Source organism: Helicoverpa zea, chromosome 4, assembly GCF_022581195.2.
Source record: "Helicoverpa zea isolate HzStark_Cry1AcR chromosome 4, ilHelZeax1.1, whole genome shotgun sequence".
Lineage (NCBI taxonomy): Eukaryota > Metazoa > Arthropoda > Insecta > Lepidoptera > Noctuidae > Helicoverpa > Helicoverpa zea.
The window spans coordinates 966,815-992,378 of record NC_061455.1 but is presented as its reverse complement, the minus strand read 5'-3'; the positions used below and the strand labels follow the sequence as shown (position 1 = coordinate 992,378).

The 25,564-nt window shown below is 34.3% G+C and overlaps 1 protein-coding gene across 1 annotated transcript in view; it reads right to left on the bottom strand.

The window, feature by feature from the left end:
- The window catches only part of LOC124629536 (protein peste-like), a 61,369-nt gene extending 45,222 nt beyond the window's left edge, over window positions 1-16,147 (bottom strand). Inside the window, exon 1 of the mRNA XM_047162959.1 lies at window positions 15,939-16,147. Coding sequence (XP_047018915.1) covers window positions 15,939-15,955 — 17 coding nt within the window. The 5' untranslated portion in view covers window positions 15,956-16,147. The remainder of the gene's footprint in view (window positions 1-15,938) is intronic.
- Between the last annotated feature and the right edge of the window lie 9,417 nt (window positions 16,148-25,564).

Genomic DNA, 25,564 nt, shown 5'->3' with positions numbered 1-25,564 from the left:
AAAGAATATTCTATACTATTAACCAATCTGTGGAAGATTTAATAAGATAAGAACCGTTATAATAGATTAAACTCAAAGTTATGTGAATGCGTTCATCTTATTTATATTATTCCCAAGAAAATTAACTGCATTTTACCTAAGGTAGGCCAACATAATAGTACAATTCTTACTTATAAATAAATAGAGGGCATTTGAGATTACCGAAATAATTTAAAAAAAAAAAACACTAACACTTTGGGAAGCAAGTTTGACAAGTTAAGTTTGACTAACTAATTTGAAGGCAGAGGTGCAAATATTTTTAATTTACAACAAACAAGACCGTTGACGAACTGGTGAAATAACTATGAAGTGTGAAATTTACTTTTATTATAATAAACTCAAGACCATCCTCAAACGTTATTTTTTTGCAATGCTAAATACCTAATACGCCGTTAAAAATGAATGTTGTAACAGTCTCCCTTAGTTCTCATAAGACCCTTTAGGTACGAAAACTGCTTGGAGATGCTTGATTGTTTGAAGAGTTACCAGTTACCATGACTCCTAAAGGCACATAGGCGGGCTTTAGCCAGTCAAATTCATCAGGCAGAGGTCATCGGGATTTTGCAACTAAAAAAAAAACAAACGGACTTTTGTTTTCTTATAAACTGCAAAAACGCTCAGTAAATTTAACTATGCATTACTTATTGCAATAACGACAAAAAAATATGTCAATATTAGGTATGTTGATCGCGTATATATTAATTGATTCTATCATACCCTGATTGACTGCATAGTTCAATATTTAGTATTCAAACCATTTCCTTAGTGCAAACAAATATGATGACAGTTGTACAAAAAAAATTGTACTAAGTTTCCGACTTTGATCGATCATCTATCTAAAAGCATTTGAAAGAATATAAAGTGCATTATCAATTTTTTATTTTTAACCGACTTCCCAAAAAGGAGGAGGTTCTCAATCATAGAGGTACAATGAGGAGGGAGGATACGCATGCAACAAGGTGTGTGCTAAGTATGAATGTAGATGCTTGAAGAGGAAGAGGCCTGATCATGACGGCTGATAAAAAGGTGAAGGAATACATCTTGAGGAAACCTGGACTATATAGTCTGAAATCACCAACCCGTATTGAGCAAGCGTGGTGATCAATGCTCAATCCTTCTCCGCGTGAGAGGAGGCCTGTGCCCAGCAGTGGGACGATAAAAAGACTGTAACATTAAACAATATTTTCCCTATATAAGTATTATAGTTCGGCCATTCAGAGAATGCGTTCCTGACACGTCGCGATTGAACTGACGACGTAACTACATTCATTGATTATTGATATAATAATGTTGTTTTAATGCTCCTCAATTGTTAAAACGGTAAACAACCAGCAAAAATATTTTTATCGTAACTGCAACGCCATTGCAAAGTTACGTCGTCAGTTCAATCGCGACGTGTCAGGAACGCATTCTCTGAATGGCCGAACTATAAGACTAAATAAACATGAAAAGGATATCTCACAGTTTAGGTACGAACGTCATCCTAACGATTTTATAAAATGTGAAACTTGATAAATTGCATTTTAATTGTTGAATTAATGCATAGTGCCTCGTAAACATTTTTAATTTCTGTTAATTCATTTTAATTTAATCCATTAATGGCCTTGCTACACGTGCTTGCATTTTTTGATTATTTAAATATGATAAAAAATACGTAGGTATTCAAAAAGCTAAAAAAATTGTTTTCCAAATTGATTTGTTGTGAAAAAAATAGTAGGTATACATATAAGTTTACAAAACCATTTTTTTTTTAATTTTGATTGAATAAATTTAATAATTTTACCTATAACAACTAAATAAAGTGTCAAAAACTAAATTAATGCCTTCTTTTGCTGTGCCCTACCAGGGTCCATAATATGTGCCTAGCTTTAAGCCCCTTGTACAGTCAGCGTCAAATAGTTAGTGACACTCAGGGTATTCAAATAAATAGACGCAACCAAAAAGTCAATAATATCGGTACAAACAAAGTTTCCATATTGTTGTCAACAATATATTCGCTCAAAAGGTCGAAACGTTTAAAATGTCATATAGATCGGTTCAGTCAAACCGCCATAAATATGGTTACAGTCATCCCGCCAATGGTATCCAAGCATTATAAGTGTTCAAAAATATGGAACACATTAGAAAAATGAACTTTACTGCTTTATATTTTAAATATTATTTCTCACGTCAACATTTCACAAAATGAAAGGGATAGAAACTTCTGCTGTCCTTTTCATTTTAAGCATGACGTCATAGACATGTCTTTTGTTTTGTAAATAATTTCGTGCATAGCCGTTTACGATAAGTACTTATATTTTATGCAAGAAATAGCCGACTGGAAATAGATGTAAACCTCATTGATAATGAGTATGAGTACATATATCTCATAGAGAAAGAGTGCTTATCTATGATTCAATAACATGTTCATGTCACAAATGTATGTTGCTTAATACGAAATTATTTCGTACTTAATTTAACTTTTGTACTTAATTAAAATTACCACATTCCGTATTAACGACAAAATGAGCACTTTTTATCAAGTCACTTTGGAACGTATAGAACACAGAAAACTACTCTTTGGATGAATATTTGAATGATATGTCTCTGTGAATTGTATTTATTGTTGTTTATTTTGTTTTCTGATGATTTAATTACTATTTTTGTTTGTCAATTTCATGTTAAGTTTTTTTTTTCTCTACTACATTTGTACGTCGTAATGACAAAACATAGCGTTCTAATTATACATACGTAAGATCTTTATTTTGTCAATACCTATGTTTTACAAATAAAAAATATTCTATTCTATTCTATTCTATTCTATTCTATTCTCTCAACGGGTGTAAAAATAAACAAAAACATTTTTGCTTTAATTATCTTTATTTTTATTTTTTTTACTAAAATCGTGTATAGCCACCCTCTGCTAGAATTACGTCAGAAAGACGTCTTCGCATGGATTGTACCGCATTATAGCAAAAATTGTCTCCTCTCATGGAATCCCAGACTTCTTCGACGTGAGTTCTTAAATTTGCGGTGGTTCGTGCTCGAGTACTGTCCCATACCTGAACCATTTTGCCCCATAAATTTTCGATCGGGTTTAGGTCGGGACTATGAGGCGGCATCGAAATTAATTCCAGGTCCATGTTACCATCCAAGTAATTTTGAACAACTCTGGAGTTGTGCACGGAACTGTTATCTTGGACAAACCTAATCCTTTCATGGGGAAAAAAAATCCTGGCTGTTGGAAGCAAAACGTTTTCGAGTATGTCTTTGTATCTGGGGCCATTCATTCTTCCTCCCACTTCGACTAGCTCTCCTGGTCCGCTTTGGGTCATCCATCCCCAAAATCCTAAGGTGATTCGGCCACTGCGGTTGTTAGGGAGGACATTTCTTTCATCATACCTTGTGTTCGATGTTCGGTATAGAGATAAGCGTCCCTGAGCAGACGAACAAAAAACTTTTTCATCTACAAAGATCACGTTATCAAAATTGAAATTTAAATAATTTCGTGCGAATTGTAAACGCTGCGCTTTAAGCCTCGGTGTTAATATAGGCTTTTTAGCAGGAATACGATGGCGTAACCCATGCTCTCGCAGGCGACGTCTTATTGTGCTCTGTGATATACCAAATTCCACAGACATACTCCTGGAGTTTATAAAACGATTGCTAATAGCTCGCTGCACTATATTTCTGTCTTGATTTATACTCGTTTGACGTGGACGACCAAATGAAACATGGTTTTGCAATGCACCATCACTTTGCCATCTCTCTAGCCAACGGTATACGGTGTTTCTCTAAATAAAAGAAAGAAAAAAAACTGAAGAGATGCGAATAATTCAATTCGATTCGATATAACTCATCTAAAGCGATACTTACGGATATTCCCAATTCATTTGAAATATCTGTTACGGAAACACCTTCCTCTCTCAAATATATAATTCGGTGTTTTGTGGTCTCACTAATGCGATAAGTAGCCATATTTAAGCATGAAAAACTTATTTCTAGCTTGCTTTAGTAGTGAACTTGACATTGATATGACTGATAGATAATATAATGACATGCAAACAATACTAGATTGCCTAAAGAGGTTTTCATGTTTGGGAAACCGTTTACTTCTAAAAGGGCGGCCGCACACTTCAGATTTTTGCGTCGGGTTCCCGATGCGGTTATCAAATCAAGGTACCCGAAGCCGTCAATTCCATAGAAAATATTCTTAGGGCCCCTACGCATTGTGCGGTTAGCCGGAATGCGGTCAGCCGTGCGGCTGACCGCAACAAAAGGCACACACGCACGATTCTGCCCGAATGATTAAAAAATCTAACGTCCGACCATCGTGCATCGGATCGACTCGACGACCGTTCAAGTAACCGAATCGGGTACCTGAAGGCGCACTCGCAGTACAATTTCTATGTAGCGGTGCACACATTCGGTTCGTTCGTACGGGTTTGTCTCCAGATGTCCAGGTCGCCTTGGCCATCGTGCGGTGCGGACGTACGTGGTGCTAATTACCTGTCAAAAAGAATCCCGTATGTTTATGGAACATACGTCATGACGACTTAAACGATAGAATTAATCTCTGTGTATTCCCAATAGCATCGCTTTTTTTTCTTTCATTCTTACATTCTTTTGACATTAGTTGCTAATAGAAATTCGTAAACTTTTTTAGTTAAAAAAAAAAAAAAAATATAAGCGTTCTTTGATACAATCGCCAATACAATCAATCGCCTGTATGTGGGACTCCTCCGATCGGGTTTCCAATTGGAGAATCAAATCAGGTACCTGACATGTGCGGCCGTCCTTACATGCTAGTTTATTTTTCTAATGTGTTCCATATTTTTGAACATTTATAATGCTTGGATACCATTGGCGGGATGACTGTAACCATATTTATGGCGGTTTGACTGAACCGATCTATATGACATTTTAAACGTTTCGACCTTTTGACCGAATATATTGTTGACAACAATATGGAAACTTTGTTTGTACCGATATTATTGACTTTTTGGCTGCGTCTATTTATTTGAATACCCTGAGTGTCACTAACTATTTGACGCTGACTGTAACATCATTGTAACATTATGGTATGCAAATAAATATGAAATGAACTTAACTACAATACAATACACCTTAATATGAATCAATATTTTTCTAATATTCCAGTTTCAGTGCTGAAAGTCAGCAGCGCCGTCATTAAAATTGATGGCACTCGAAATATTTCGTGTGCCATTTCGTTGAAATTCACAATACGATCGTGAAGTGTTTTTCACCCATTCACCGCAGAAGGAAAACTCACACGTACAAATACTTTCATTTCCTCCACAGTATTTGTTATTTCATTTTATTTTCAACCTATTTGGGAGTTTTCATAAAGTTGTAGGTATCGTCCTTAACTATCAGGAACTTAGTTAGATTTATTTTTTAATATAACTTCTTAAGCAATCTCGATAAATTATTCTTTCCCAGATTTTCTAAAATCTGTGAACTTCTAAAACTAAAGAATGATATTATGTTTCTGTAAGTATAAGAATATTCAAAAATTTAATCAATATGCTTGTAAATACATAACAGCCATAAATTATATTTTAAATAAGTAGTATTAATAGAATACTTGTATAAAACTAAACCAAATACGTAACGGTTAAAAACAGAGGCCTCAGTGACACATCAAAATGCTTAATTAGTAATCGTTAAACTAACTCGTTATCATATTAAATCAATGTTAGCGTTTCTACGGCTCTCCACTTTGCTCAAATATTTGTTCTAGTTAAACTGTATACCTACATATTTACTATCAAGAAGGCTAGTTTGAGTTTGATTCCCGGTTTTATCATTTTCTCTGGTTTTACGTCAGGTCCCAAATGTTGCCCGAGTAGCTGGGTTGCTGGGTTGAGGAGGTCAGATAGGCAGTCGCTCCTTGTAAAATACTGGTACTCTGCTGCATCCGGTTATACTGGAAGCCGACTCCGACCCCGATGAATGAATGTACATAATGTCCAATGGATGTAATGGAAAAGGAAGCTATTTTCAATGGACAATCTATACTAATATTATAAAGCTGAAGAGTTTGTTTGTTTGTTTGAACGCGCTAATCTCAGGAACTACTGGTCCGATTTGAACAATTCTTTCGGTGTTAGATAGCCCATTTATCGAGGAAGGCTATAGGCTATAGTTTTTATCCGGGTTTGTGCAGAGGCTCCCACGGGATGCGTGTGAAACCGCTGGCAGAAGCTAGTACATTATATAATCACTCTAGCTTCTGCCAGTGGTGTCACCCGCATCCCGTGGGAACTACTGCCCGCATAAAATAGCCTATGTTACTAGGGAAGAGTGTATCTCTTCAACAATTAAATGATTTTTCAAATCGGTTCATTAGTTTCGGAGCGTTTAGGGTCATCATCATCATCATCATCAGCCTATCGCAGTCCACTGCTGGACATAGGCCTCTCCAAGTGCACGCCACTGACATCGATTTTCGGCTTCTCGCATCCAGCTCCTGCTAGCCGTCTTGCGCAAGTCATCACTTCACCGTGCCTGAGGACGTCCTACACTACGTTTGCCGAGGCGTGGTCTCCACTCTAAAACTCGTTTACCCCAACGGTTATCGGTTCTTCGGCTAATATGGCCAGCCCACTGCCACTTCAGCTTGCTGATTCGGTGGCCTATGTCGATGACCTTGGTTCTCTGACGGATTACCTCATTTCTGATGCGATCCCTCAGAGAAATGCCGAGCATAGCCCTTTCCATAGCCCGCTGAGCGACTTTAAACTTGTGAACCAGCCGTACCGACAGTGTCCACGTTTCGGCTCCGTAAGTCATGACAGGTAGGACGCACTGATTGAAGACTTTTGTCTTTAGACACTGTTGGTTTGTTTTACGTCAAGTCCTAAATGTTGCCCGGATTGGGTTGAGGAGGTCAGTTAGGCAGTCGCTCCTGGTAAAGCACTTGTACTCAGCTGCTTTTGTTTCAATCCGGTTAGATTGGAAGCCGACCCCAACATAGTTGGGAAAAGGCTCGGAGGATGATGATGAATGAATGTACATAATGTCCAATGGACGCAATGGAAAAGGGAGCTATTTGCATTGGACAATGGTATTATATAATCACTCTAGCTCCAGCAGTGTCACCCGCGTAAACCCGGATAGAACAGCCTATGTTACTCAGGAAGACTGTTTCATTCCAACAATGAAATAATTTTTCAAATCGTTTCATTAGTTTCGGAGCGTTTAGGGTACAGACAAAAAAATTTAGATTAATATTGATATAGATGAGTAGGTATGTATGTAACTGACAATAACAACACCTGTAACACACTAATCATAAGGAAAATATGATGCGTTTTTTTACATTATCGTAACTATGTAGTCATTAAACAGAATGAAATTGATAAGTTTCAGATTTACTTCCATGATACAACACCTGAATAGCTCGAAACTCACACATATCTATCAATAGTTACATACAAGGTGTATGTGCATTTGTGCCATACTTCAGGAGGAGGACATAAAATACGTAAATAATCGATTGGAATTACAGTAGTCGGGAAATAACTAATATGCACTGCTTTTTTTGTCATTGTAATGTCGTAGTATTTCAGAAGTAATCCAATTTTATGAATGAAAATTATGAATAATCGTTGCGTATGCTTTGTGTTTGCGTTTGTGTGAGGGCGCAGCACGGTTTTAAGGCCAGTAACACACGCGTCAAGTTTAAATACGGCTAGATGAAATTGACGGAATTCCGAAAAAAAAAAAAAAATTGATCTACCAATTTTTTTGTTGATTTGGGTCGAGAATCATTAGCATAATTACGTCCTTGAATATGGCACGGATGCAAATCAACAGATTGTATTTACAACTTTATAAAGCTGAAAATGTTGTCTGAAGTCGCTAATCTCAGGAACTTCTTTACCGATTCGAAAAATCTATGCTCAAGATAAGATCTTTATTGTACATAAGTATGTTTTCCTCTGCGTAGATTTGCAGTTATCTAGAGCTCTGTCGCGCTGTTATAAAATACTTGTTATAAAATGTGTACAAACATTGTATAAGAACTTTTAATATAATAACAAATAACTAAGAACTTTTAACTTGTTTTAGGGAGACAATTGAACTGTTCAACTGTCTTATTAATCAACAAAAACGTAAATTATTCAACTAGAAAACGTCACGTCAAGAATTGGATTGTTATTTAAGAGTTTTGCAATTCAATGACCTTAACTACTGAATTCAATTAATCTTTAGAACAATATTCTAGTTAATTTTAGAAGTAGGTATACCTACTTGTATTCCAGTTAATTCTATTGACTAGTTTCCACAAGCGGTTTCACCCGCATCCCGTGGAAATTTCCAGAAACATCCTTATTACTCGCACCTAACCATGGGGTATCGGGTTGCCCGGGTAACTGGATTGAGGAGGTCAGATAGGCAGGCGCTCCTTGTAAAACACTGGTACTCAGCTGCATCCAGATCGACTGGATCACTATTACTCACACATCCCAATCCCAAACAATGTAGCTAGATCTACTTACTTACCTACGTAGGTATATTTAAACATATAATTATAAGTGCATTACCTACCACAAAGTCAGTCATCTAAAAACAGATTTTTTTATCTGTGCATCCATCTACATCCTATGTTTATCTGGTCTACCATAACCTATGTCTCATTAACTGAGGCTGATGAAACAAACTGTAATGAATTAAAAAAAAACTGCGATCCGCACTGTCATTCTTTGTAAACGTCAAATTACGTCAGACCACGTCAGGTGGGTTTGAATTACCGTTTTAGTAGCAAAGTCTAAAGGTCGTAGCACACGTCGGCACACCAAATCGGCGATTAACTTGTGGAAGTGGAATTTGAACCTTAAATGATAATATTTGTAGTTAAAGGAAGGATTTTTTGTTTGTTTGCCTAACGGCTCTGACAAATGATTTCACTGTTGGAAAACTGCTGAGTAACATGGGCTAAATTTGAATAAGGTATGGGCAGTAGTTCCCACGGGACGTGGATGAAACCGGGGGAAAATGGTTAGTCTCATATTTTATAAAACATTTTATAAAGTCAATAAAAATAGTCAACGGCGGGATGACATCGAGCTTGCACCTACCATTGTCCCGTACCATGCCGTTCATGTGTGCCATGACCTTAACTCGTATAGGCGAACTCTATTTTGGTCTTGTGTTAGTAAATATTGTGTAATTTTGTAAGAGATACGTGGCGTATTATGGTTAAACGCCAGCTCATCTCTGATTTTTGCAAACTCATCCTATCCTAGCACATAGTTAATTAATTTATCTTTGTTTTAGGCCATAAAAGTGCCATTGAACCGATTTAAATGTTTGCCATAGAAAATAGATGAGTCATTAGTGAATACTTTTTGGAGCATAATAAACTAGTTCCTTCCTAATTAATACTTTTCCTTGAGAGGCTTTTAACTGAAAACCATGCATTTTCTATTGAAATTATATCTACAGCTCTACTTTATTTACCTACTTAATATTTTTATATTGGTTAACTTTTACGTACATAAATTAATATTTCTTTAGGCTATACACGTTAACGATGTGATATCAACGGAAAGGATTGCTATTAACTACAGTAACCTATCAATCGGCTTATCTGTTACGAACAGGTGTGCAGGCGCCAGTTATCTGGCCAACTGCCGGAACTTGGGAAAAACAATAACAATTTGTACTGATTTCTGACAATTACGCGAAAATTAGGCATTTAAATAAAACTACTTTTATGGATTTTATGGCGATTATACTAACCCGACCAATAGTTGACGATTAGTCTGCCCGTGACCATAGATGCTCTAAAATTTAGAGCATCTATGGTCACGGGCAGATTTTTTTCCCGGCGTTTCGGATTCTTTAGAGTCTAAAGAATCCGAAACGCCGGGAAAAAAATCCGTTAAAGTAATTTTTAATGCCTTTAAAAATTACTAATCATTGATCTGGGTTTCGTTTTTTTTATAGATTTCTTTACTGTTCCTTTTCGAAAAGGGCTTTTCATTCGGTAGATAAAGGCATACAAAAAATGCCTGTTTGATCAATTTTTTGAAGAAAGAAACGTTGACATTATTATACTACGAAGTCATATAAATAATGGATTTGTTGTACGTATTTTATATTGGTCAGTTTCAATCTGTTAGAGGACCTTTCAACCTATCCAATATCGATGTGTACGGCAATTACTGCGGGACACGACATGTCTGTTATGTGTCTTGCTATTCAATTTCACGAATGGCATAAAACTAAATGAATACCTATTTTTAAGTCTAAATAATATTTTTAAGTCTGCTATCCGAAAATCAAAAAATGTTTTTTTGTAGTGACCGACACTTTTAATGTTTTTTAGGATGCTTCAAATGTTAAGAACTAACGGTCCAGATATAAAAATTACTTATCATATTTCAGGCAATCAATAAATCTTTTCCTCAATCTGCATCTGCCTTCCCATCCATTTTTTGATGGGAAATTATCAAATGAGCCCGCTGTGAGTGCAGCGTGGGGGAATGTCAGACTGACTAAAACCCACCATGTTCCTTCTTAAGCCCTTCATATACCAGGGCCGCGGTAACTCTTTCGGACATTTCAGCCACGGCAGAATCTACAATATTTAGCACAAGATAATACTTGTATCTATTTCCATACATAAAAACAAATGCTTGATTGATACAAACACAGTTGACATATGACCGTCAATTTGTCGACCGCAGAGACCGTTTGTATTCAACTATCAATAAAATTGTGACGTAATTAATATACCTACTTTATACTTTCCTTGTTTTAATGGGGACCAAGTGTCTTGAAATAGATTGGCTAAAAGCTGTGACTAAGATAGAATGTTGTGCAAATTCTTGTATGGTTGTGCAATATGAAAAAAAATTGGTCACACGCTCATGGCATTTTTAGGAACAGTTAAAGATATAGGTAGGTAGTTCTCTAATGATAGTTATATCCGTTATAAATAGTTCTCTCTCAGATTCTCTAATGCGTACTTATTATGCGTAAGCTCGGAAGCACAGATTATATAATAGTTATGTCGGAAGCGCTACCGAGCGCTTAGTAGTATAGTAGAGAGTAGCCGACTTTAGTCATACAAAGACAGTGTACCTCCATAAGCTGCCTCGTTGGTCTAGCTGTCGCAAGTGTGGCTGCTGAGCACGAGGTCTCGGGTTCGATTCCCGAGTCGGGCCGAAATCGCTTTGTGGGTTTTAGAAGACTTTCACAAAGCAGCCCGGAGCCTGGAAGCTGGTGATTGATACACCCGTGCATCGGAGAGCACGTAAATGTCGGTCCTGCGCCTGATCTCTCTCCGGTCGTGTCGGATTACCGTCCCATCGGGCTATGAGAGTTAAGGAATAGTGAGTGCACCTGTGTCTGCGCAAATGCTCGTGCACTATAATATGTCCTGCGTAGTTGGTTAATCTCCTTACATGAGAACAGCCGCCGTAGCCGATAATCGGTTAGGAGGACATCACCTCCATAAGTACCTATGGCTAGTCCACATTCATGAAATATAACTTATATGTATAATATGTTTCATTAATAAAAGCTAAGCTAAGACTAAGCTAAGTTGGGAACACTGCAAACTAGTTCTTATCTAAACAAATACCATGCCATCTTTCTTCACGGCATTCTTAACTTTTTCTTCCGTAAATATGAGCATATCAGTCTCCTATCAACCTAAAGTACTAATAGTAACTACTTCCTAATAATTTTGTTAGCAATCCCAGTGGAGTCGGGCTAAGTGTCAGCACAACACATCGGGTCCAGCTGACCTCCGGCTCTGATTTACTGGTGTTGCCACCTAATTGTGCGCCCGAGGTCGGGTAGCGTCACTCTTTATTAAAAATAACTGACTTTGTCTATGCTAGTGTTTGTGATAAATTGTTCGGAAAAATGTAGCGTTTAGCAGAATTGAGGAGAAAAATCTTTAGTTTTAGTTGTTTTTTTTTACAGTGGTCTCTATATGTAAAAACAAACCGTTCATCCGCGTTCCGTGGGAACTACTGCCGGTACCGGGATAAAATATAGGCGTAGCTTACCAAAAGTGAAATAATTCTTCAAATCTGTTGAGTAGCTTTGGAGTCTTTATGGTACAACCAAAAAAAAACCTTTTTATTATATTAGTAGATATAGATAGAAAGTAGGTCACCTCCAATTAAATATAATTACTAAAAAGTCTTCCAAATAATATATGATGAAAACAAACCCTTTACCTAAGAGCCTTGGGGATAAAAATAAACAAAAACAGGATATAATGAGGAAAACTGATCCGTAAAATTGCGGAAAAAATTACAGGTGGGGAACAAAATGTTTCTCATTTCATATTTGGGTTACAAATAATCAACCAAAGTAATACGTAAATAATATAATGTGTGTTTTGTATTTCCTGACTTTGATTAATGTCTATGTCAATATTCAATTGAAAAGTAGGGCCTGAGAAAGCGTTATCACTATTATCACATTACCTAAATCGAGAAAAAATAGTTTCCATAATTTTCACTTTGAGACGACGATAAGCAATTTCTAGTACTTCTGCATGTTTTAAAGTAATCCATATGAGTAAAAATAGTCCAGTAACTATTAATAAAACATATTTAATGTATTTTTTGTACTAAAAATATATTTCAGCGTCATCCGCATAATAGGACTAATTTTACTTCACAAAAGGTTACATGATTATATGCCATGACGTAAATAATTATGTTAATTTAATCAATTAAGTACCCATTTGATATATTATTGTCAATGATCTTTAATCGTGGCAATTTTCCTATAAATATATCTCGAATTAAGGGAATATTTTAATGAAATGTACCAAATTATTGCTGTTTGGTTAGGTCATAAAGGGATATTTTATTAACTGACTTAAAAAAAGAGGTTCTCAGTTCGTATGTACTTTTGTACATTAATATAATTATTAATTAATTATTGTAAAAAGCTCAGTTTTTCTATTGTAGAATGCTCTACCGCTGCCTTCAAACGATTTTCGAAAATTCCTCCGAGAATTGACCCTGATCATAAATAACTCTTTTCTTTATGGTCGCACAAAGAATGCATTTGAGCCTTCTTTCTTCAAGTAGATTTAAAACACCGGAACCTTCAATAAGCGCACTTAATGTCATAAAGACCGGCGAAGAGTTCACATGTACTCACGGTCATTGTAACTCATACTAACGTTATTTTTTATTGTAAGATATCTCCGGTGTCATTAAATAATGCAGTGACTGTCTAACTGACCTCCTCAACTCAGTTATCCAGATAACCCTTGGTAAGACTGGCTGTCAGAGTGTTTGTCTTCAATTACCTACCTATGGGAATTTCCACAAATTGAAAATTCTTATTTGGTTCAGTCGATGTGGTCGGTCCATGGATGGGTGATAAACTGTAGGTCCCGGCTGTCATTTGAACATCTTTGGCAGTCGAAACGGGTAGTCAAAAGCCATTAAGTCTGACAACCTGTCTTACCTAGGGGTATTAAGGAGGTCGCATAGGCAGTCGCTCCTCGTAAAACACTGTTACTCAGCTGTTCAGATAAATTCTTATTTTTAGAAAATCGTAATCTCCAACATTTTATCACCATTTTTATCTTTTACAAATCAGATCAAGTACAAAGTCTAGCCGGAAAATAAATAAAAGAAGCAGCTATTATACAATCCCTTCATAAATAGAGTGTTAACTAATATTTGTCACCACTGATTAAAACTGAGAGAATCACTGTTAGTCAGCATAATTATAAAACTGGATACATACAGATTTAAGGCGAGGAATTGGTCAACAATAATTCCATAACCGGCACGCGCATCTAAGACGCCAAAAGGGGTCGGAGCGTCTGAGCGGGACGAGGATAACAATACGCGCGCTAGCTTATAACTAAAAGTCGTAAGCGACAAAATGGTTTTGTAATTTTATTATTTAGAAATGATAATTTGATAAAAATTCCTTCTACAATTTTAAAGAGTATGTATATACTCAACTACTAAAAAAGTTAAGAGGCTTAAATCGGTCCCGTATGCCCATAATATGTGAATCCCTTTTTAAAAAGAGGTATGTTTGATATATTTTTCTCTGTTATAAAAGTTACCTAATCATGTTTCTACTTCTAACAAAATAAGGTTTATATCATGAACTTTCAGGTAACCAAGTTGTATTTTGATCCGTTTTGTATTTACTGAGAAAAATTGAAATCCTTGGCGCCAAAAATTCCAATTCGTCCTCTTAAAGACAACTTTTAATATTGCATAACATTTTTCATCTTATGCTAGAACTAACAAATGGTTAGTCAGACGCGTAAACTTTTATCTACATAATGCAGTAATGTAGTTAGATATCTTAGTAGTACCTAAACTAATAATACCTCTTGGTAAATATATAATCAGTATAAACAGTCGCTTCATGATGTCTGTCCCTATGTAAGGATCCTTAAATTATGAAAACCTCGGGTTTCTTAAATAGAGTGGTGCGATTTTTTAATTTTGTATCTAAATAAGTATGTTAATTACCATTAAACCTGTAACCATCATAAGTGCTACCTCTTCTAATTTTTTGATAATTGTAAATTGAGTTTTATAACCAATCGTTTCTTGTAAATTGAATTCACAAACATTTCATCTCAATAGGTATATTAACACAATTTTACATGATTCTAATGACAAAATCAAAATCAAATTAATTTAATCAAAGTACGCTGAAAATCAGCACTTTTTGAAGGTCAAAAAAAACACACAACACATATTTTTTTGAATCAACACCTATGTATGTAAACAAAGGCAAGATTTTTGATGCGCACTTGTGTACATATTATTACCTTTGGAGAGAAAACTCTTAATCTACCGACGCACATATGTCGCAACATCTTATAGAAAACTTGTATATTTTCTGACTCACACAAACTAGGCATTTACAACGTTACAATGAATAGGCAGAATTTGAGTTTATGTCCAAAATAACTTAAAAATAGCCATTGAATATGCGTATCATCTAACTGTTTAATAAATTGAAAACACATCCATCTATGCTCATATAATAGGTAAAGGTTAAACATTTTTTAGTTTGTACTCTAAAGGCTCCGAAACTTCTGGAAAGATTTGAAAAAAAAATCATGGCATGGAAATTCATGGCTATATTTTATCCTACGCGCAGTAGTTACCATGGGATGCAGGTGAACTTGCGGGAAAATTGATAGTTTTAAAATACACATTAATACATAGTTTTGAAAGTAAGTAGTTGGTTTTGTTGTAAATAATTATTTTTATAATCTTTAGTGTTTAGTACATACAGATTTCATAGAAGAAAGGTTTGTCGTATTTGTTAGATATTATTCAATTCATAAAAAACAAAAGATATTTGAATGATACAACTTCGCTTATCAGCGGTATCAGCTGATTATATTTTCTACAATCTACTGATTTTTTATTAGGTACGTAGTAAACCAACAATAATGAAAAAATAATTATTGGTAGAAATAAACATAAGAGAGAATACAATATCTATATCTATTTATTTTCTTATTCAATTAGGTTGATAAATGTATGTGCATATTCAAATTAATACTTCAACCAACCATACTTTACTAATAAATAATCATGAATTAAGGCAATGTAACTCCAATTGCTGATAAATAGCAAAATTATTGATAAATTCCGATAACAGTTACACGCGAAAATCGTTAAATAGGTAGATAAAAAAAAAATAACTGTGACATGACTGGTGGCCTAGCCCCTTGATAGTGAAAGAAAAATATTCCTAATCTAAGTCGCCCTTTAGTCGTTTATATTTATCTTTTGGTAAACAAACACAGGTGTGTAGTATCAGTCACGTGGAACTTAATTATACCTATTTTTGATTAATTAACACAATTACTTATCACCTACACACAAATAATAATAATAACAAAAAGAAAAACTCACCTTTCGAAAATCCGCATCAAATTGAAAAAAATCGAATGGATATTAATCGATTTTGTTAATAAAATCACAAACAATAATTCGATGATAGTACAACACTAATTTAGTTCACTCTAATATAAAACTGTTGTCTTTTGTTCTAAGCACAGTCGCGTACGTAAATTCGGATATTTTTATCGCAGACGCGTGCGTTCACAACGGATCATGACATGTAACTGAACAATACATACAACAGTACATAGATAAGTACATAAATAAGATTCTGGATACACTAGACATGTATAAATGAATGAGCTAATAGATTCATTGTCGTATCGACCAATAGTGGACGTTGTTTGTCAAAATAATAAAATTGATCAATGAATTTTTTGTTCTTGCATATTTTTATTAATGTTTGTTGACTTAGCGTTTTTAAATTATGACGTGACGATTTTCTGGAATGAAAAGCGGAAAACTGTACTGGGTTTTCTTAGCATATGAATTTTATATAAATGCTTCATGTGAAGTAAAATGATAATGATTTTTTTAACGTTGATTTAATTACCAAAGTTAAGTTACATTACAAAGATTGTCTGTAAAAATATATCATCTGATTTAAAATTTTATGCAATCAAAACCCCATTCACAGTGCATCTTTTTTGAAAGCGGTTAATTGGTTTACCAATGTAATTGCATCTTAACTGAAAGAACCCGAGTGTAGTAACCGCTTATCTGACAGATTAAATTAACTGCAGGTTCAAATGTCACGTTGGGATTACCTTAGTTCGATAAGAAATTAACTGTAACAGCAAATATCTTCAGTACGTATGTACTTAACTGTAATTGATGTAAATAAATGAGTGATTTTGCTGTGTGTAACACAATGGGTACACATTTGCACAGATTTGTATGGCAAAAAATGTTAGTATAGATAGATCTTGAATCAAATGTATGTTAGTTAGAATAAGTGGTCAAAAATTGGAAAACTTCAAGAAAATATTGTTATTGTGATGAAAGTTCGCAATTTTACTGAAAAATAATACGTTACCTTATTAAGAAAAATATTTCAAGTAATTAATATAATTATTGTTAGAAAAAAAAACTAATAAAATAAGTTCAAATGCGCCCGTCTACTATAACGAAATGTTTGCGATGAAAATAAGTAATTTTCTACTTTTTTTCTTTGAAAACTTCAATGAAAATATGCGCATTTATATTCAAACAAATTGATTTCCATCAAACATCAGTCTTAATCCGACTACAGCTTGATTGATTATTTTACATATTGATAACTTTACAACCTTATTGTTTCCGAAACTGGTTTCTCGGTCAAAAATCACAAATTATAATTACATACTACGCAGTATGCTTCGCCCTTGACTATCGCTATAGTTTCCTAAAACTGCTCAGCTTAAGCGTAGCTACATACTGCAAACTAAATAGTTGGCCGACAGTTACAGTTGACCCGATGACTGGCATTTTTTTTTAAAGAAAACCTGATATAAAATATGGGTTTACAAAAATGTACAGTAAAGATAAAAACATTATCCTGGTAAAAAAAATGCCACGGGAATTTGGTCACGAGAAGCTTCAACTAGCCGCCTAGATAGATCAAGAAAATCTTGATTCCAATCAAAGTTTTCAGTCGGTCTGATACCAGCTAAATACCTGATCTTTCTATATTCATTTTCATACTGATCTATGATCCCTAACAAACTGTCGGCCGACTAAAAGTTTGTAGGCTGCAGGGTACTCTAAAGGTCAGACAGGTTAAACTGTATGTAGTAAATTAACCTTTATTATGATCGGTAAACGTCATGTAACTTAAGGTTCGATTACGGAGAACATCAAATATTTGTTTGGTTATGTTAAGTTTGTTTTGAGTTTGAGTTATAGTTGAAAATGCGAAAATGAGTCTTGGGTACTTAGGTAGGTAAGTATTGTAGTTACGAAAGTGGTTATGTTCAGTCACAAGTTCACTTGTGAAATACTTAATAGGTACGGGTGAATAATTCTAGTGTTTTATCTGTATAATTAGTGCATTATTTAAAGATAGTTATGATCTTGTCCTACAATAGAGGTTTCGCAATGACTTATCTATTCACTGTTTTTTCCAATAAATATGCAAATTAATATACTTTCCTAAAAAGTCAAGCACCTCAACTAACTCCCGTAACATAAGAAAGACTATTTCCCATAAAGAAAATTAGATTTTCACTTTTCCCAAATCTAACGTTCAAACTAGACGTTTCTATTAGATTTGGACTAGACAAAAACTAATAGAAAACAGCGACCCAATTAATTAGCATCACATTCTGCCGCGACCACCCATCCAATCCTTGACCGGATCATGAACTTAACCTCATGCACTGCTATCGACACAATACGGTCGTAAGTCGACACGGTATTGACACGTGTCGACTATGACAAGACTAGCGTCGGTCATTTGTTTACTTCTGCTAGGAAATGTAAGATAAGCGCAGTTAGAGCTACGGACTAAATATAGGTACCTACTGGATATGTATATAGAGGTATATATAGTAGGTATCATTGTGTGCGTGGACAGTATGTGCGTATCTAATAGGTGATCTAGTAGGAGATGCTTGTTTGTGTATTGCGGAAATTAAACATAAGTAAAGGTTTTCTAAATTAAGAACTTTATGAATACTTCAACATTAAATATTCATAAATTCTATTTTTTTTAAATGTGGTAAGCATTACAATTTTCCGGTTGCCAGCGCAGCAGAAAACAGTTTTAAAGTATAAGCATTATGTCGAGGAATCTTTATCAGTCTGTTTTTCATTCATATTTTCCTTAAATTAAGTTGAATAAGGTAGGTACCTGCGTAGTAATAATAGATAGATAGTGTTACTGTTGAGGTTCTTACAGTGTAATACACTTATCTTTTTAGGTAGGTACTGTTGTACCGGGAAATAATTATCTTGCTCAAAATGAAAAACTGATTCGATATCACGACGTTTATTGCTTGGGCTCGAGAGGTGAAGTGACACACTTCAATATAAAAAACTTATTCTATGGAACAAATCGAATACATTTAAAATGATTGCCCAGTCAGTATTAATTTGTGATGAATAAAACCTTATAAATGAAAAAGTTTCTAACTACGTTACAGTACCTACCTATTTATGTGAAAAAAATTATTACCTGAAATCAAAAACATTCGATATTGTCATCCTACCAATAAATAAGACCTATCTGCCCTGGAATGTGTTTATGTCACATTTTGACATCATCATCATATCTACTATATTGTTATCAGGGTTTATCAGATACTGAGTTACAGGCTAACCATGCGTGGGTCAGCGTGATACCAGACTATCGCTGTAGGACACATGGAAACTGGTTTTATTGCTCTGATAATGTTTTATACCCTTCTTAATGTACTTAACATACTCATACATAATAGAAGAAGATAAGTAGCGATCATTATGTGAACATATAGACATCTTTGCATGCTCACTCAATAGGTTCAAGGGACTTATTCTTAAGGAACTCTCCTCTAGCTAAATATTGCCTGCTGAGCTTAGTTTTCACATGTCTAGATGTTTTAGTATTTAAGTATATAGAGAGATAAGTATAATTAAGTACCTTCTTAAGTTAATTTGTACCTAGTATAAGTTATCCTAGCGTATTTTTGTTTTTTATACTTTTGAATATTGTTAATTTTAATTATGCATGTTTTTATTTCTGCTGTATATTGTATATTCTGGATGTTTGCTGTTCCTATGTAATAAAATAAAATAAAATTATGTGTAGCGTTCGATTCAATTCAAACCGAATAGCATTTTTTTACGTCACTGAAAACTGACTGTAACTATGACAGGAGAGGGTATGTGGGGCTCCCCGGTACAAAAGATCACTGCTACTGTGTAATTGTGTTAAAAGTTAAATTGCTCTTTTCCATTAAGCCCTTGGTAAAAATGTGCAAGCTTTAACCGCCGTAACCTTAACTTACTTTAGGGGACTACTTACCAAAGTTAACTAGTATAATTATATTATTAATAATTTCACAATGATCTGACCTACTGAAAATTGAATAAGAAAGTCGTTTATAACGATGTAACCCCTCACCCTTTGAATACTTGTCATTGATCTGAATATTTTGCAACCGAACTTAATCTACAGATTATTATCGTCAAAATCAAATATATTTATTGAAATATACCTATATGGGACGTCCCCCTTTCACCGTTTCCTAGTGTTATGACTGTGGAGAAGAAACGGCGATAAACAAACTTCCCAGCAACACAGCTGTCTATTACAATCTTATCCATTCAAATTTCATGTTCTATTATTTTACAAATTAATTCGAAATTACAAAAAGAAAATATTTTTTGCCGTCCATTTTGTTGGATATGGGTGCAGGTGAGACAAAGAAAACACATGTATCCTGAACGACTGTTATATTTCGAATGTAATAAGAACGTACGATTAAAGTGAACATTGAATGATTGAATGTTTGACGAATGATTGAAGTAGGTATGCTTTATATAATCTTGGATATTTGTAAAGGAGGTATTATACGTACATCGTGCGTATATTCCAACAGCCCCCCTCAAATGTACAAGCATTTTATACAATCATAAGTCAAAAATCGTTTACCCAAACTTGGCTGCAAAACAGCACCTTTTGAACGTCAGGAATTTATAAAAGACAGTCCCCAAAACGCCCACCTTTCACCACTTCCTATGTGTTTTTACTGGGAAGAAGAAGTGGCGCAACAAACTCCCCAGCAACACATGTCTGTCTGTAGGTTAGAAGAACCTTAAACATTGTTTGATATATAAAGTATACAATACAATTTGTACATTGCAGTATAGGACAACATGCAATATTTACATACACTTTATACAGTCATAAATAGTACCTGCTGCATATCAAATTACAATAACTTTGATCAACAGCTTAGATTATAAACATAATAGCATTCTAAATAAAATCATTGAACTGAAATTATTCAAAAATTTACATTAAGTTCAACTTAATTCTAAAAACTTTGCATCATAAGTCAAAGTCAAAACATTTACTTCATTTAGACCATAACAAGCACTTATGAAAGTCAAAAACATAAATAAGTTTGATTCTAGTTGCTCATTCCAACAGTAGCTTCCTATGGAGAAGAACAGGCAAGTTTTTAATACATAGTATGGTATTACAGTTTATATGTATTGATACATACAATAACAGCATGCGAAGGTCATGTAGAATCACAAACAAAAATATATGAGAATTAAATTACCATTAAAATGCTTCATGCTTCAAATTTTCATGTTTCACGAAAATGCATGAGTCAAATACCATTTATAAGAATAATTATTAAACATGATAAGAATCTTTTAATGTACTTTGTAACTTATCTTATAATAAGTATAAACATTCACATATTTTACATTAGGTAATTAATACTTTTATATGTACATATTTTGTCACCAGACAAATAGTCAAAGGAAAAATACAATTTTACTAGCTGGTAAAATTTTAATTTGGTTATTAATTAGATATTGTTATGTCCTATGGAGCAGGACCACCACATTTCTAAGCATTTTTATCTTGAACTTAATGTTCTAACTTATAATATGCTTTCTTAAAAAGTGTGGCTTTTTTATATATGAGTTTTAAACCTCATGTCATTCAGTTCCAGACTGTTGCCTGGTTGTCTGGTATTTTGTTATTACATTTACTTATTTATTTACATATACAACCTTACATCTACCCTTACAGGACGTGCCTAATGCGGCAGATGGGTTCTTATTAATTCTAAACTAAACTAAAAACACATAAATAACACATCACATCACATCACACAAATCAACACATAAAAACTTAACTAAATTCGTCACAATATCGTTTGTGATTTGTAGGATTATTAGCGATGCTAATACAACTGTTATTAACTTCATATATCATCATTGTCTGTTTTATCAGAATAGAACTATGTTATAATGATTTTATCTAAATAGCTTCTCTTATAGCTTCAAATAAGCATATATTCAGCTTCTGTTGAGGAACCGGCGACTATTTTGTTTCCGTGTATTCCACGAATTTGTACAATTATCAAACACTTTAATTATGTGATCTGTTGTACTTTTTCGGTCAATAACGTCGCCTCAACCGATCAGAATCTGCATACCCTGCCATCAGTTGTTTGTAATCACATTTCACATAGGTCAGCTTTAATTTAAGAGTTCCTTTTATGTATCTCAAAAGATGTTTTAACCACTTCCATAACTTCATTAATTTTACTTTGATACTGACTTATAATACCTATAGCAGCACAAATATTTGGTCATGTACTAAGCATTGCATGCGCATTGCGTACATAAGGCACTTCCATATAGATATCTTCCTTGAGAATGCCTTTCTAAACGGCGGTTTTTACATCCATAAGATGGGCATGTAAATCAAACTGATTTGCAAGAGTTAAAATAAATTGGAAAGATTATATTTGAGCTACTGGAGTCAACGTTTCGTTATAATCTTGTAAGCATTGTTGAGTGACACCACGAGCTACTAATCGGGCTTTATACCATGTAGGTTTACCCAACTCGTTATTTTTAATTGTACATACCCAATTTGAGCTTTTATGTTAAAATTTTTAGGTCTTGCTATGAGAGTCCAAGTATTATTTCTATGATTAGACTCTATTTCACTTTTTGTGGTTTTCAACATATGTATACTAGAATCATCCCCACTAAAAATGTCACAATAGGTGCATGGTAGTGATTGAACAGTTGTGAGCGATAAGCAAAAATGGGTCATCAATCCTTTTATAATCTATTGGGGTACTTTGAGAATTATTTGTATTACGTCTCAGTTTGCTAGATGAAGGTCCAGCTTCTGAGCTATTATCAGGGGAATGATTATGTTTGTGTTTGTTGCCTATTAACTTTGCCGATTTATCGTCGTTATCGTGCTTGTTAATTTAGGCGGGAATTTGAACAGGTATTATAGAAATACAACTCATCAAATCATCATCATCATTGGCCACAGAGCATCTTGGACAGATGATTGTGGCAGTGCTTGTCTACACGGTTATTAGTGCCGCAAGCACTTTCTTTCATCAAATCAACATCCCTCGCAATAGGGAATTGGTTATTTTCTGTATTAGGTAAATAGTTTGTAACCATTTTGGTCGTAACCAACTAATATGGCTTTAAATGACTTTTCGTCAAATTTCGAGGCTTTAGTTTTATCATGAACATGTTGAACCGAATCATCATCATTATTTTAAATGTCTTGAATAACTTATTTTCGGTTTCGTATTTTCGGTATTGATTGTGTCATGTTTCGTATGGTGTTTTATTATTGGCGAGCGCTTTTGTGGGTAGTCTATTTGTTAAATATGTATATTAATATAGCTTCATCCCAGAATATTTTATATAATTTCGCACTTGTAACCAATGGTCGAGCCATTTCGGTTAACGTACGATTCATACGCTCCTCGACACCATTTTGTTGTGGCTATTCGATACTGTTAAACAGTACCTAAGTTATTCCTTACAAACACAATAATAATCTTTAAATTCATTAGAAAGATATTCTCGCCCACTATCGCAATATAAATTAGTTTATGGTTAAATAAATTTTCACTTTTAGCAACAAAATCTTGAAAACATGTCAGCACTTCTGACTTAGCGTAGGTACATCAAATATATAACAGTGTGATATTGCACTGTAATGTATAAAATTGTCCATAAACGTAGCAAAATAGTTCTTATCATCTACAGTACATGGTTTTTACCAAATATGCAAGGTTCACATAATTCATCAGAATTATCAAATAAAAACATTATTTTCATCAACTCCATATTTGAACATTTGATTTTTCTGTTTATTTAAGTGAGTACTATGCCGTATTATTTATACTCTTTTACACAGTCTTGGTGATTCTCTTCAACAAAATTTAAATTACTCAGAGAATTATTACTGTTTAAAAGTAATACAAAAAAAAAATATTAGTGATTGATGTTCTCACCTGTCATAAAACATTTATTATTTTTACCATAAATGTAAAAAAAAATTACCGACATACCAGTCTTTTGGCATATTATAACGTACCTCCGGTGAATATAAAACGTCATCAATTGATCCTTGAATTTATGTTGTTACCTCGATTTACCCTTTACCAAACTCCAGGATTGAAACTCCTTTCCTAGCAACACCGATCTTCAATGGTGTGGATAATTCGACGTACGAGGTTAAAACCTTTTTACATTGTCAATCTTTTAATTTTTTTTTTTTTTTTTAATATGATATATGTCATCATGATCTGTCACACCAGAATCTAAAAGAAAATAAACAGTATTATTTTCTACATAGTTAGCAGACAATTTACATTATGAAATCATAAAAATGAAACCGTCCTGGTCATTGTTGCAGTATTCAATGTTATTGGCAGACTTTTGAAGTTCACCCATTGATTATTTTGCTGCAGTCCCTTTAAGTAACGGCAGTCCTTTTTGAAATTATTCCGACGTCCGCAATGATCACAATACATTTTTTTTGATATTATATGCATTGAATTTCCGGGTTGATAATTATTTTTATTCTTCTTCTTTCGTGTCGATGACATGTCTTATAGTGAGACTACACTTTGTCAGCCCAATATGCCGCCACAGCGAGAGCACTAATTATTTTTATTTTGAGTGTGGGTCTCATGTGGGTCTCATTATTATTATACAATTCATGATCGAGTCGTAGTCTAGTAGTAGGCGTAGTCTTCACAGAAACCATATTGAGTTGCTCATCACCTAGCAACGCAGAAATAACACCGTCATAAGATGTGATATTTTGTTCATTGTTAATGCAATTTTAATTTACACTCTTTCACTGAATTTAAAAATTTTGTTGTATTACTTTTAACTACAGAAAACGGCCTGGGCCCATAACCTGTTGGATATGGGTGCAGGTGAGACAAAGAAAACACATGTATCCTGAACGACTGTTATATTTCGAATGTAAGAACGTACGATTAAAGTGAACATTGAATGATTGAATGTTTGACGAATGATTGAAGTAGGTATGCTTTATATAATCTTGGATATTTGTAAAGGAGGTATTATACGTACATCGTGCGTATATTCCAACACATTTCATGCCATCTGCGTTTATCTGTGAAATAATCATTAACATTATAGGTACCTAGGTAATCTGTCTGTTTTATCTCGAAAGCCGAAGAGCCATACCTACTTATTCGTCTACACCTAGTACTATACTACTATTTACACATTTTTGTTAATACCTAAGTACCTACTCTATGACACGAGTAAAATATCGGTTAACTCGCAAGTTATCTCTCACTATCTAAGTAGGTATCCCTGGGATCCCCGTAGGTAACAATATGACGTAACATAGTGATAACATGGTGTAAATACCTATTCGAACGAGATAAACGACATGGATGGTCTGTATTTGGTCGTTTAGATAAGTGGACAAAATGTTTGTATTTATTTGTAAGTAAGTATTGGATGGAAGGAACTGTCCAGTGGGTACCTATTTGACGATAAGTATATGACGTCTTGTACCTTCATAGAATTTGAGAAAAATCGAATGAAATCGAAAAAGTTATAAATAGGTAAGTTTGGGTATAATAAGTAGCTACGCTACTCATTAGATAGGTACTTATATG